Raw genomic sequence first — 14,209 nt, forward strand, 5'->3', positions numbered from 1 at the left:
CTACTGTGTGAAACTGTATTTTTTTCTTGTCTTAATAAAAATCGTTGCTGCTCAGTGCACGGCTTCTCACATGAGTTTTCCCGAAATCACGAAAACCACAGGCCGAATGCAATCAGTATCCTAACGTCCTAAGTCATTAACTTATAAGTTAACTTAGCTCAGTGTTTTGTCTACTAGTCAGGGCATCGAACAGAAACAGAATTATATCTTATTCTCTTCGAATAATCTTGAAATAGAACAAATTAAAATAAATTAATTGTATTAATACTATTAATAATATTACCAATAATAATCTTATATATATAAATATATTTATATTTGTTACCTAAGAAAATTTCCAAGTAAATGTTTCTCAATTTTCCAAAATTATGTTATAATTATTTTCACAAGTAAACAATAACATATTAATATATTACACATTAATATTGTTAAATTGTAATATGTAATATGCGATAATATATTAATACTTTACTAATTGCTTACTAAAAAAAAAATCGAAAAACAACTTTCTTAGAAATCTCTTTGGAAAATCGGTTTATGTTTCTCGATAAAGTCCCTAAACCGTTCCAAGACAATCTGAGACGGTTTAAACCCTATTCAGAAATTACTAAGACTCTTTGTGATTCGATTCGATTCGATACCCTGCTACCGTACAGGCCGACGACGACTTAGCATGCACAACTGCTCTCCGAGGCTTTCAGTTCGATTGGCGTGTCCTTGAGCACTACCTCTTGCACTAATTAAAGAACTTATTAAGGAAAACACAAAAGTATAACAAAACAAATGTAACGTCCGGCGGATTGCCAAATAAATCCAATCCCGAAATCAAAAGCGAGAAATTAGAACAGGTGGTGATTGTTCTGGTGATGATTCTTCGAAAAATATGACAATGGCAAGAAATGTGAACAATTTTAATTGTTATCAAAAATCTATTCTTGAAAAAAAAATTAAATAAATATATAAAACGTGGAAGTTTCATGTTTGAAAAGAAATAGTAACAATAAATTAATTAGTAAATAAACACGGGAAAAATAGCATATAAGAATGGCATCGATTTTCACTATTCTAATTTGAAGAAGTAATGGAAGAAAAAATGATAACAAAATAATCGATAGTAATATACAAAGTTGAAAGATAATGATAATAATAGATAATAATGGATAAAGTGGGAATTATGTACACGTAAAACAAGAGAAGTCGCCGCGAACGTTCCTGCAAATATGCCATGCAAATTGCGTGCAATAAGTATCTTACGCAAAGGATACTGTCTTCGGGAGGCTTATTTTCGGTGGAGTCCATACCCGGCAGAGCTGCCGCTACTCTTCTAAATAGCTAAAATAATTAATAATAACAATAATGTTACTCCACACACACGCACACACACGCACGGGTCGAGGTTTCTCTATGTATCGAGCATATAAAAAGTTGACACAGTTACCTGTTTAACATTGTAGCCAGCCTTAGCACTAGTTTCGATGAACATCACATTTAATTCTTTCGCTTTTCGCTCGCCCTCTTCCGTCGAAACTTGCCTCTTATCACTCAAATCAGTTTTATTGCCCACTAGCATAATTATCACATCACTTCCTCTTTCAGTCCGCACATCGTCTATCCACTTGGATGTTTGATGAAACGAGTTGGCGTCTGACAAATAATGGCAATTTTAATGTCATGATTTATTTATCAAGGTGTACCAATAATTAGTGTATGCCAGCGCAATTAAATTTATTTTATTATTATCATAAACATTATTCATTAAAAATTTCGTTAATAGAATAATTTATTAAACTTTCGTTTAAAAAGAGAATCAAAGTCGATGATTTAATATCCTGTTCGTATAAATATTAAAAAAAAACGAAAATTGATTTAAAAAATTAAAATTAACGAATCTGAAAAAAAAAATATATATATATATATCTTCAGACAGATTTTAAAGTTTTAAACTAAAAATTTATAAATTTTATGTAAAATATGTCTTTTATATGAACAAATTTTAAAATTCTTTTATTTGAATAATATTTCAACATCAAATTCGAAGCTACTGGCACATAGCTTTTTAGGACACCGTATTCCTTATATAGTGTGCTTACTGGTAATATCGTAAACAACGACCGCGACAGTAGAGTCTCTGATGTAACTAGGTATCAAAGAACGGAACCGTTCTTGCCCCGCTGTATCCCACAGCTGTAGTCTCACAGTTCTGTCTTCAAGATACATAGTTTTGCTTAAGAAATCTATACCTATCGTAGCCTATAACATACATAATAATTAATCAAAGTATTAAAAAAGTATTCAATTAATCCTTGTCATATATAAAATGTAAACTAAAATCAAGCTACTTTTAGAAATTGACAAAAAAATTAAAACTAATTCTGGAAAAATAATTTAAATAAGATAAAATAATATGTGAGATATTTTTAAAAAAAGATTAATATAAATATAATGTTAAAAAATAATTTTATTATACTATATACTTACTTTACTTATTTACTGTATTATAATGTAATTAAACACAATATATAATTTATTAGCATAGTGCCTTATTATGATATGAACAATGCAATATGAATAGAGAAAAAGAAAGGAAGAAAGAAAAAGCGAGTTATCGATGTCCTGTAAATTTCTTCGTCTCTCTTTCCATCTTTGTCGATTAGAAAAAGTCAATATCTTGGTTTCCTACTGCCTCTCCTGCTAGCATTAGGTCTTTTCCCTCTAACTGCACTTTTTTACACTCTCTGTATTTACAATGTAATTATATAATTACATGCTTAAAATTATATATAAAATAGTACAAAAAAACAAGAGCAAAATTTTAAAAGTGCAATTATAATAAATAGAAAAAATAAATTAAGTGCAATTTTCTTGACTAGGTCCAAGTAAAATAACAAATTTAAATAATTTTACGAGCCGAGAGGCAGGTAAACAAACTATATAAACATGTGATCGATAAGTCGCCAAAAAAATGTATAGCCATTTTCATAAACATATCAATAAAAAATTATTGGGTGCATTAATAAATACATAAATGTATTATCAATAAATGTCAAAAATAATATTTATAACATAGGGTAAGAAATAGCAGAGTCAATCAAGCATTTTATTTCGCATATGTACGCATATATTCGCACAATAGATAATTTATTATAATGAAAATTAATAGGTTGAGAATTCAGGACAAAGAAACAAACTGATGACATTGCAAATTACATTCATGCAATAGAAATTATTTATTTGATAAATGATATTTATTGCGATTATGATAAAGAAAAATTGAAAACAAAGTAGAAAAAAATGCAAGATATTAAATAATGTTAAACTGTAACTTGAAACAATTAGATTTATAAATAACTGTGTATATTATAATAATATAATATACATTTAAAATGATTACATTTCAGTTTCTTTTTTATCTGAAGAAATTGCATTATTGGATACGGTTCCCCCCTAGATACTATTGTACCACAGTTTATAGCCAATAAACATTGTTCAATATAGGTTTATCAGAATATATAGCCAATTTAGTTACTCCTCTAAATCATGCAAATAAATGCAGTAGAATTTCATTAAGTATCAAAAAATTATCTGATTATTTATTTTTATACAAATATAAATCTGTTCTTAATAAAATTTGAAAAATTTGTCGTTTCTGATAAAACTAAATAAAAATGAAAATTCTATATTTATATAAATTTTAATTTTAATAGAAATACACATATATATATATACACAAATTTAATACTTACATTAAATAACAAATATATTAATGCTTTGATCTATAAATTTATAAAATAAAATACACATAAGCTATTACAATTTTCCACAAGCTGCACACAAGTGTGCATGCAAAAAAAACTGGTGTGAATGATAAAAAGCACACAACAAAAATAACTTATTTACATTACTTATAAATTAATTATTAAGATATAAATAAATTATTATATACCTGGTATGTGTTATCGAAGCTGTCATACATAAACCGTGTAATAAGAGATGTCTTTCCAACTGCAATAAAAAAAATTATACGACGCATTTATTTAGATGTACCTTACATCTTAAATTTTTTTTCAAACTAAGCATTAATTAATTTTTAATTTTTTTAAACTCGGAAAATAATCTCTTTCGTTAAATTTATATTGTTATTTTTATCTTTACACAACAAAAAGATTATGATTAATAAAAGTTAAACTAGCAAAATTAACGTTTAAATATCTTTATTATATTAATAAATTTTCTTGGTTCTATTGTTGTAATAAAGAAACATTGCAATTAAGGACATATCAGGTGTGTTTCTACAAAAAGTGACTGAAATTGGTACTTTACTCTTTTCGTATAAAAATAAATATTACATCCATACAAAATAGTTGTAGTAAAATCAATATTTTTATATTGATTAACAATACAATTTTATAGTCTAAGTGGAAAAAAAAAGTCTTATTTCATCTAAATTACTTTTTTTTTTTTTAAATATATTTACTTCTTATTGAAATAATTTCTATCCAAATTCGAAATCGCTGCCGAACTTTTTTACTTTTAAATCCAATGTAGAAAAATCAATAAATGTTTTCGTTTCGTTAAAAAAATACGTGCAATACATCCTTAATGATGGACGCGGCCATCAGGGTGCCACTTGGCAAAAAGCGCAGGGCGCAGACACCACGTTGCACATTTTAAACGCTTTGAACGCGCGGTCAGAACGAGTGCAGTTAACACGGCGACGGCGACAGGCGACACCGTGTCGTCGCGGCGGCGGTGGCGGTGGCGGTGGGGAATATTGATCCATAACCTAGAAGGGTACCAGGCGACGTCGGGAAGGGTCGTCACCCCGATTGGGCCCGTATGACCGGAGCTCGCGATAGCGCTTTCCCCCCCGGTCGGGAAAATCGATTCATTTTTTTTCGCAGAACATCGATGCACTTGTTGACACACCATCGGAACACTCACCGCTCTGCTCGCCCAGAAAGACAAGCTTGAACTTCCGCAACGGGTTACCGAAATCGCCCGAGGACGACATGTTTTTCTTTCGTCGCGCCTGAACGGACTCTCGGCAGGCTTAAAACCGGCGGCCTCGATGCTAACGGATACTCGATAACACGCTCAATGGCCGCCACGACGAGTCATTTAAGCGATCAGCTGCACCGGCTGATTAAAGTCTCCGCTAGCTCTCTCTCGGGTTATTCAGGGCCGACAGCTTGACAGCTCGCGACGCTCGCTTAGATGCCACTCCTTGCTGCGAGTCGGCCACGTTTAACTGGGAAGTGACGTCGCGACTGAAAAACGGAGACCGGAGTCAAACTGTCGAAGAGAATGCCGTCGTAGATGGCACCACCGGTTTCCGACAGTCCGAGGTGATCTGAGAGGCGAGAGCTGATACTCTCACAACTCTCGAAAATCGAGCTATAACATTCCCGTGGATGCGCAATGGATAACCAATCAGAAATTGATTCTCAATTCTAAAAGGAGAGAGAGAGAGAGAGAGAGAGAGCGAGAGAGAATAACATCAGTCTACTATTACTACGGCAGTATTTTAATTTCAATTCTTGAAGAATCGCTCAGTAATTTCTACAATTGCTCCCCACACAAACCCTAATCATATTTTAACTGTATAATTTGTGTTTCAATTTGCATCTGTATTTTAAATCGTGTTTTTATTAAGTTAATATAAAATCAGAAGTTTCTATATTAAATCAATCAAGTGTAATGGAATGAAAACAATTTATATATATGTATCATAAAAATCTATTATAAAATAAAAATCTCGTACGAAATTTATATAAATATAAATTATAATCCATCTATTATCTATTAAAAAAATTTTGGGAACGGCTTCTAGCCGCAATAATAATTTTTATTTTTTTTTACACGTATATACACGCCATACACATGAACCCGCATGCATCTGGTACAAGAAGCACATACAGCCATTATGTACACATCACAGAGATTTTCATGCACTATTAGATTACTCCTGGTGTGGCCGATTGTTGTTTCTGTAGGGATCCTCTATGACGAGGGAGTGACAGATCAAATCGTAACCAGTTCTGTTGAACCTAAAGAAGAACAGGGAAAAACAAATCGGAAATATGAATGCCAGCACGAAATTCTTCACCATTGATCGGCCCAATGCTAATGGCAGGCCCAGATCAGTCCCAGGGCTCACCAGCACCACGTCCTGCTCGTTCGGACGTTCAACGGGAGTTATACTTCGGCACTGAACTACCCGCAAACCCATCATGTACTTGCCAGGAGTAGCTCCTCCGATAAGACCGTACACTCCATGTTGAAGCCAAAAGGCCTGAAATTTCATGCGAAAAAGTTAATAGAAGTTTACTTCTCGCGCATTGACTTGTCTTTACATAAAAGGACTGTTTAATCTTTTTAAAAGGTATTAATGGAACTTCTTTACCTCAAAGATACAAACTATCACGCGATGAATTACTTCCAAAATCAGAATTCCATAAGTCATCTCCAGAGCCATTTTATAATCAATACGTAAATTTGTTTGCAACAAATCTAAATCTTCAATGTCTCTAAAACATTAGAAGAGATGTTAGAAATATTTGTAAAACATTTTAAAAACAGCAGAAATAATTTGCAATTAAAAAAAATGTAGCAATACACACAGACATGTGTTTTTCTATTTACATAAAATCGAAGACGTCGATTGCGATGAAAGTGATGGAAAACTTTAAGAGAAATAGCATTGTTGAATCTATAAATTCTGCTGCAAATCTCTTCCAAATCGGGGGAATCCGATACTCATAACCTAAATCGATAAAAAGAAAGTCATAAATCAATGATATTTAATATGCCACAATTTTCTAAGATTTATTCTAACCATCAGTTCCTGGAGGTTGGAAAGGTCCTGTGGGTTGTTCCTGAGGCCTTCTTTGCCTTACTGTCTCATTCTGTCTGTCTACGTTCCCAGTTATCACTCCTTGTGTATTCGACGGTGTTGGTATTTGATTTGATTGTAACGGCATCGAAGCTGAAATTATGCATTGTTTAAAATCCAATTCATTTCTAACACTAAGATTACGTCTCGACATCTTTGTAAGTTTATCTAAAACTGTTCTTTATTATGTAACAAATTATGATATTTAATTTGTATAAAACAATTAAAAGTATTTTCTTATTACAATTTTTAATATTTAATATTTAATGAAATATTTCAAAGCCAATATTTTTCTATATTTATATTATATTATATATGTACATTTATATATATCTTTATATTTTTGTATAAGTAAAAATTTCTGATGTCAAAATATAAACATTCGTTGACCCTCAACAATAAATACTTGCGTTCTTTCGTACCAAATGTTGGATTCGTAACGGATTGCCCTGACATCATGTAATAGGGAAACATTGCTGCGACACTTTGCCAGGCGTATGCCTCCTGGAGCCATTCTTCCAACTTTTTGAAGTATCGCGATCTCTCCTCCGCTGGATTCGATTTACTTTCGGAATCCCGCCCCGGCGTATCATCGTTTTTGTCGTCTGCCATTTTGACTTCTCGCTTTGCTTCCATAAAAAAATTAATCGGTTCGTCACTCAATAAAATCGCGAAAGCTGTCAGTGTTGCTTATCGCTCTGAAATTCTCCCCTTCGTTTAGCACAATAACAGAACAGTGACAATTGTCAAGTAGCGCAATTGTCACTTGGTTAATTTTTACTAGGATCAATTGACAAACGCAAGATGCGTCGTAAGAAGATAAACAAGTGCACTAATAATGCTGTTTGTAATTATAAACAATTGTAAACTACATTCGATACCTGTATCGCAATCGAGCACACTACGCTGTTATACGTGAACGCGCTACAACTAGCTAACGCTGCCTATTATACTGACGTGTATGATATCAAATGGATACAATGTAAAACTTTTCACCGTCACGACAGTGAATTTTTGTCACGATGACTTTTCCCCCAGACTTCAATCGTGGAATCGTGAGGAGAACTCTAGGTTGATGTCTAGATATGCACTTCTGATGCGAGAGAACATTATTAATAAAATCTTACATTTAGAAAGAGTACTTTCTTTTGCAAAATGAAAGATAAAAATAATTTTTCATCGTATATATAATACTTTTATTAATTATAAAATAATGTAAAATTTTCCCCCAATATGTTTGAAGAATTCTAGATTAAGTGTTATCGACTGCTAATAAAAGTATACTAGTAAGAAATTGATTAAAACCATGAAACTTATTTCTAAAAGTATCAAAGGACATTTCAATAAAAAGATTCGAAATATTCTTGTAAATCTTTGAAAAAATGTTTCCGTGACATTTTATTATCATTATACCTCTTGCACCGGTATATACTTTTAAACTGGTCGTTTAAAACGACCTCTGGTAGTTAAGATTGACATTAGAAGTAAAAGACTGACTTGTCCAAAATGATATGATTCGGAATTTTGTCCCAATTATTGTTTCATCATGGCTAACATTTAGCGTATAAATGCTGAGTGTTTCTCTCCCCCCTCAACTTTTTTTAGTTACTTAATTAAGCACAAAATAAAATTTATATATTCTAATTTAAATTAAAAATTTATATTCACATTACATTTCACGTTACATTATTCTTTAACTCGCATTAGTTAATGGGTTAAATGTAAAAAAAGATAATGTTTAATTAAAATGTAATGGAAAATAATTTTAAAAAGCACAACAGAGATTTGAATTATTTATTTAGACTTTACCCACTTAACAGGCAAGAATCCAAGATAATTGGGATTTTTTAATTTAACTTGTACCTTTCACAACTTTCTCTCATTTTTTCCGCCCAAATTTTTCCTTTAAACGCGTTCACTTATTTCAATTTAAATTCAAAAGTGCTTCAAATCGGAAATATATAAATAAAATCAACCGTGTTCTGCTAGTGACTTTCTCTTCAACTAGCATTTTGAACACACTGAAATTATCTGTCCAAGATAACAGTGAAAATACAGGTACAGATAAACAATCTAGTCGAAGGAATAATTAAAAGAACGACCGATCCTATTTCAGACTTATCAATATCTTACAATTCTTTTCACCGCCGAAATATTCTTTCCATTCCAATTTCTTTGAAACTCGGGGACAAATCGAAATTACCTGCCTGAAGTTGCAGCGAAGCGTTGGGAGTAAATAGGGACTTTCCTCTGAATCGGAGCGAGCTCAGAATTCAGAAGGCACTGGTTTCTGGTTTCTGGTCGTGCGACGTGCGACGTGCTTGGACGTGCTCGCAGCTCCGGTTCAGTAATCACGGTGGGTCGCGGTGTGCGTTTCCGACTGATGAGCAGTCGGTCGGAGCACCAGCAGTCGTTCTCTTTGTGCGCGAGGCTCACCGCGAGGCTACACGCGTGTCTCACGACGGTGGTGGCCGTCGTCGTGCTGCACGCACGAGTGCTGGGGGTGAGTCGCGTGGGAGCGTCGTCGCGCCGTCGCGACGCGTCGCGCCGCGGCGACAGTGACAGCTCCGGTGGAGCACCTGAAGAGAGGGTGTGGGCCCGCGACGCGGACATTACGCAGCGGGACCTTAGGTAAGGTCGAAAACAACAAGGGCAACCAGAGACGCGGGCGCTCAAGTTCTCACGCGGTCTCCTGCGGGCGAGGTTCCTCTTAGACTCTCCTCCGCTTCTATATACGAATCGCCACCGAAACCGACCGTTATTACTCACCGTATCTCGCGATCCCACACAATTTCTCATCCTCACGGAAATACGTAACGCTCCTTTTCGGCCGTGCCGTAAATTAACGCAACCGTGTAACGAAGATCCGAGATTCCGTCTGATTGTTCCACCCCAGGACATCTCGCTGGGCATCCGTAAAAGAATCTGGAGAGGATCCTTCCGGATTTTCACGCGCGAGAAAAGTAACAAGAGCGCCGGATTGTTTCCGCTCCTCTTTTTCGAGTCACTTCAAACGGAACGCCAGCCAGCCGGAATTCCGGAAATTCCAGCTACTCCGAAAAACCGCAGTTACCTACTTGCACGCGGAGCGCGTATTGTACTCGCTCGTAAACAGACTTTAACCCTAGAACACTGTTCCTTCTTTCATACTTGTTTACAATCGCACGTATCTCTAAAAAAAGGTGAGAAAGCGTCGAATTTTTGTTCGATTTAAATTTACCGTTTGGAAATATTTAAAAAAGTCTCACTACTGAACAGTGTTTTTAAAGAAACAATAACAATAATTATATTAGGACTCTCGAATTTTAAAACAATAACAAAAAAAAAATAACTGTAACAGGCTAATGAGAGTCAAGCATCGATAAACGGCAATCGGGATTTAGTGAACAATCAATAATCAGAAAACTTAAAAAGTAGAATTGTTAAAATCAAATATAAAGATCACATTTTTAGAACACACACGTGTACGACGACGTGTCACACAGATATTTTTAAAGAAAATCATTTCTTTAAAATATCTGGATATATAAGCTTTGTTTATAGAAACGTAGATGATACAGCTCTGAAATATACTGAGAGAAAAATGTATTGTACTAAATTTTAATAATTTGTCTGGATAGTACCAATGTAATATTTATTTACGGAAAATAAATATTTGCTGAATAAAAATATATAACAGTTAAATCACATTAATGATTTTCGCAAATATATGTTTTTATGTTCAATAAATATTATTATATCGTTATATTTAACTGGCGCTATTCAAACAAATATTCATTAAAATTTAATACATTTTTCGCAGTGAGTGTAAAATATACTCGGAAAAAAGTCAATTAAACATAAGTCTAAAATAATAAATGCCACGTATTGTGTTCTGCAGTTTGTACGGTTGATCGATTTTTAATTTTTAAGCGATTGTGGGGAAACAATTTACTAATAAGTCTTTATTGTAAAAGAAAATTTCTACTAAAAAGTATTTAAATTGATAGCAATTGTTTATCGCAAGTCGTGCATTGCACATATAATTGATACGAACAAACTCATTGTATAGAAAAATGAAAGCACTTCCGTGATCTTTTCCGAGTGTGTGTACGTAAAAATGTTAGAAACTTTACGATTTTATTCATAAGTAAATAAATCTAGAAGATACGGAAAGAAAAGTATTAAAAGATTGCTATAAACTAAATAAAGAAAAAATTTCATTCGTCGTTTGTTGGTTTGGGAACGCCTCAGAATCACGATTGTGCGAAAAAGTGTCAAGAAGGAATTCTATCTATTATCATAACGAATCCCGCGAAGATTGATTATATCATTAATTATCGCTGAAGAGCCGGCTTTCTTTGCTTTTCGCACTTTTACCTGTTAATTATCTTAACGCTCGTAGTTTACGTTCTCTTAATACGTATAAAAATTCGCATCAGTAATAATAAATTAAATATTCAATCGGTATTTATGCATCAGTCACAATAAATTAAATATTCAATCGGTATGCATCAGTAATAATAAATTAAATATTCATATCGGTATTCTGGGAAAATTTCGTTACACATAAATTTCTTTTATTATTACTTTAATTTATATTTGCCGCTTAATTTCAATCTTTCGTTTTGCTAATTATTTACATTAGCAACGTTCGTTCGTTGATTAGTCTTTAGATAATTTTGGTAAATCAACAAACGATACTTAATTACATATAACCATCTCATTTGGTAAATTACGATACAACTTTCGGTAATTCCACTTTAATCGTTATAAATTTTATTCTCGTTGCAATAGTACGTAAACGCATTTTATTTACGTCACGAATTTTTGCGATCCGGCATTATAACATCCGGGCGAAAAGATTATAAAAGCCGTCGACGCGAACGATGCGACCCGATTATCGTTATCGATGCGAATATTCTCTTCCTCCGAGAGAGCATGATAACCGGGGGGATAACCAGGATGTATGTACGTTTACCCGGTTATCGGGCGAGACATCATCAATGTTGCATCCACAATCGTGTGGTTTCTGACCCGATGTATCGAAAATCGAACGTACGGCCGACAGACACGGCCGCCTCTCGTCTATCGCGTCAATCGATATTCCCGCTTTTCACCGTCCTTTTTCCACGCGACGTTAATTCCACACACCAGATAGAAGATGCATCGACGCATTCTCTTCTCCAGAAGCCACGCGACTCGACCGTGCCGGTCGACGTGCACGAAACGTAGACGCCCGTAAAAAGAGCCGAGCTGACGTTGACAAATACGTCGTGATAAGCTTCCTTCTTTTTCGCAGAGAATCGCAAAGAACGTAATAGATGCACTTCTGAGAATTTCACCTCTCGCCTCTCATCCTCTTGGATGTAACATATCTTGGATGTATCCTTTTTTCTCTTTTTTACCACGATAAGAACGACGCCGGATTAATGATTGACAGAAACATCGAGCATTATTATAAATCGTGGAATTTCACATGTGCGACGTTATATACTGAATGTAAGAAATATCGAAGTAGCTGTAAAATTAATTTTGAAGAAAAATATACACGAAGGCTACGTCGTAGATCGTTATCACGAGGCGATCATCATTACGTAAGCTATTATGTAAAAGTTTAGATCATTACTACGTGCTACAAACGAAGTAATAAAAATTACGAAATATTGTTTCACGCTTTTCCAATTAATCAAATTTTTCTTTCTGTAATTTAGTTTTGCGATGCCTACTATTTTAATATGTTTTTCATTTTTTAACACGTTTAACATTTATTACGCCTATACTTGACAGAGTGACGAAAAAAAGTTTGTGCGACAAGGTTTTGCGTGTTTATCGAATCATTGTAACAAGCTAATGTGTTATTCGTCGTTTTTATGATGCCAAAATGGCATTAAATACGACATTTTAATGTCAAAATAACATTAAATAGGTCATGCCAACATTAAAACGACGATAAATAATCACAGCTTGCTACCTGTGTAATAAAATATTACAAAAAAATAAATTAATAAATCTGCAGCGTTAATTACATTTTATTAAATATTAAAGACCCTGTATTAAAAAAATTTTATCGGTTCGTGAATTCAAGTCTCTATTGACTGCCTGGAACAATTTATCCGGAAAGGTGCGCAGCCATCGTTAATTCCCAAAGCAACTTAAAGCTTGTATCAAAGCTAAATATGATTATTTTAAATGTTAATAATTTTTTTATATTTAATAAGGTATAACTAACAGTACAGAATGTATAATTCTTTGTAAATATACGTTAATAATGATTTGATAAACACAAAACTTTGTGATTAAACTTTTTTGCCACCTTGTATATTTCTCTCTCTCTCTCTCTCTCTCTCTCTCTCTCTCTCTCTCTCTTTAATCTACAACCTTTATACTTTAAACTTCTAATTTACCAGTCCCGTAATTCTACTCATGTATATATTTATCGCGTAGATATCTTTTTCTTCGGAAGATTGTCATATCTTATATTTCTTTAATTAAAAGAGAGAGGATGTACGATGGCATATTTGCAGTGGTGACGAATGCATCTTGTATGCAAGGATCAAATATGAATCGCGCTTTTCTTTTCGTCGGCTCATTATCACGAGTGGCATCCTAGCGTCCTTGATGTTATCGATGATCGATAGGCGGATTGCCGAAGAGATTAAATGAAGCATTTAATGCAATTTGCACAATACGTAAACACGATGCGCGTCCAACCAACTACCTATCGATTTTAATCTATTCAATAAATGCATTTATTACACGCTATGAATGAGAGATGCAACAGTTTGTTGCGTCGTAAATTAGTAATTTTTGGTATCCACATTTCTTTGCCAAATTTAATTACGTAACTGCATCTTGGAATATAAAAAATATACCAAGTATTTGCATCTTGTTTACTATATTAAATAGAACAGTTAAAAACGATAACATTAACCATATCTACAGTAAAATTAATTATTGGCCTTATTTACAATAATTCCAAAATTATTATATATCTATTAAATACGTAAAACTTTGTCAAACCGAAATATAATTTATTCTACAAACGGTCTCGTGAAATTTCACTATTGCATTTATTCATTAACGTGATACACAACTTACTCTTGTCGCGCAATTTTTTTCATCATTAAAAATTCTAACTGGAAGTATATACAGAAGGGAAAGGGGCGCGGGAGCGAAGTTCATGCGGTGACTGTCGGATCGATATTCGTATTCTACGAAGTCGCGAAAGCTTTAACTTAATCTGGGATAGTTTAATCACGCTGAATTATGTGCTAACTTCATTAACTCTCTCTCTCTCTCTCTCTCTCTCTCTCTCTCTCTCTCTCTCTCTCTCTC

At 33.7% G+C, this 14,209-nt stretch overlaps 3 protein-coding genes across 7 annotated transcripts in view; 1 reads left to right on the forward strand and 2 right to left on the reverse strand.

The window, feature by feature from the left end:
• LOC108749551 (ras-related protein Rab6) overlaps positions 1-5,310 on the reverse strand; it is an 8,544-nt gene extending 3,234 nt beyond the window's left edge. Inside the window, exons 1-6 of one of the 2 annotated variants that reach the window (XM_018488325.1) lie at positions 4,942-5,300; positions 3,944-4,002; positions 2,091-2,250; positions 1,439-1,644; positions 1,266-1,332; positions 525-736 (exon numbers count right to left, since the gene is read on the reverse strand). In XM_018488325.1, the coding sequence (XP_018343827.1) occupies positions 669-736; positions 1,266-1,332; positions 1,439-1,644; positions 2,091-2,250; positions 3,944-4,002; positions 4,942-5,011 (630 nt within the window). In that variant the 5' untranslated portion in view covers positions 5,012-5,300 and the 3' untranslated portion in view covers positions 525-668. Of the gene's footprint in view, positions 1-524; positions 737-1,265; positions 1,333-1,438; positions 1,645-2,090; positions 2,251-3,943; positions 4,003-4,941 lie in introns of those variants that run through there. The other variant, XM_018488324.1, reaches the window with a different exon arrangement.
• A 522-nt stretch (positions 5,311-5,832) lies between these two features.
• Positions 5,833-9,159, reverse strand: LOC108749550 (protein FAM8A1). 3 transcript variants are annotated; one of them, XM_018488323.1, is made up of 6 exons: positions 9,096-9,159; positions 7,315-7,521; positions 6,836-6,985; positions 6,643-6,763; positions 6,404-6,527; positions 5,833-6,292 (listed from the first exon to the last, which is right to left on the reverse strand). In XM_018488323.1, the coding sequence occupies exons 2-6, from the start codon at positions 7,502-7,504 to the stop codon at positions 5,960-5,962; spliced, it is 918 nt and encodes a 305-aa protein (XP_018343825.1). In that variant the 5' UTR covers positions 7,505-7,521; positions 9,096-9,159; the 3' UTR covers positions 5,833-5,959. The 3 variants fall into 3 exon arrangements, with proteins under 3 accessions (XP_018343825.1, XP_018343824.1, XP_018343823.1); XM_018488322.1 differs by lacking the exon at positions 9,096-9,159 and adding an exon at positions 7,774-7,937; XM_018488321.1 differs by lacking the exon at positions 9,096-9,159 and having other exon boundaries at positions 7,315-7,936.
• Positions 9,160-9,445: 286 nt separating this feature from the next.
• The window catches only part of LOC108749548 (beta-arrestin-2), an 18,039-nt gene continuing 13,275 nt past the window's right edge, over positions 9,446-14,209 (forward strand). Inside the window, exon 1 of one of the 2 annotated variants that reach the window (XM_018488313.1) lies at positions 9,446-9,523. The gene's annotated coding sequence lies outside the window, so the exon portion shown is untranslated. Of the gene's footprint in view, positions 9,524-12,461; positions 12,469-14,209 lie in introns of those variants that run through there. The other variant, XM_018488314.1, reaches the window with a different exon arrangement.

The sequence above is a fragment of the Trachymyrmex septentrionalis genome, unplaced genomic scaffold (assembly GCF_001594115.1).
Source record: "Trachymyrmex septentrionalis isolate Tsep2-gDNA-1 unplaced genomic scaffold, Tsep1.0 scaffold3, whole genome shotgun sequence".
In the NCBI taxonomy this organism is placed as follows: Eukaryota; Metazoa; Arthropoda; class Insecta; order Hymenoptera; family Formicidae; genus Trachymyrmex; species Trachymyrmex septentrionalis.

Excerpts from the sequence above, each read along its gene's own strand:
- LOC108749550 (XM_018488321.1), bottom strand. The coding sequence starts at position 7,528 with ATGGAAGCAAAGCGAGAAGTCAAAATGGCAGACGACAAAAACGATGAT. Across the intron at positions 6,986-7,314 it reads CGTTACGAATCCAACATTTG|CTTCGATGCCGTTACAATCA; the intron begins GTACGAAAGAAC and ends GCATAATTTCAG. Across the intron at positions 6,764-6,835 it reads CCAACCTCCAGGAACTGATG|GTTATGAGTATCGGATTCCC; the intron begins GTTAGAATAAAT and ends TTATCGATTTAG.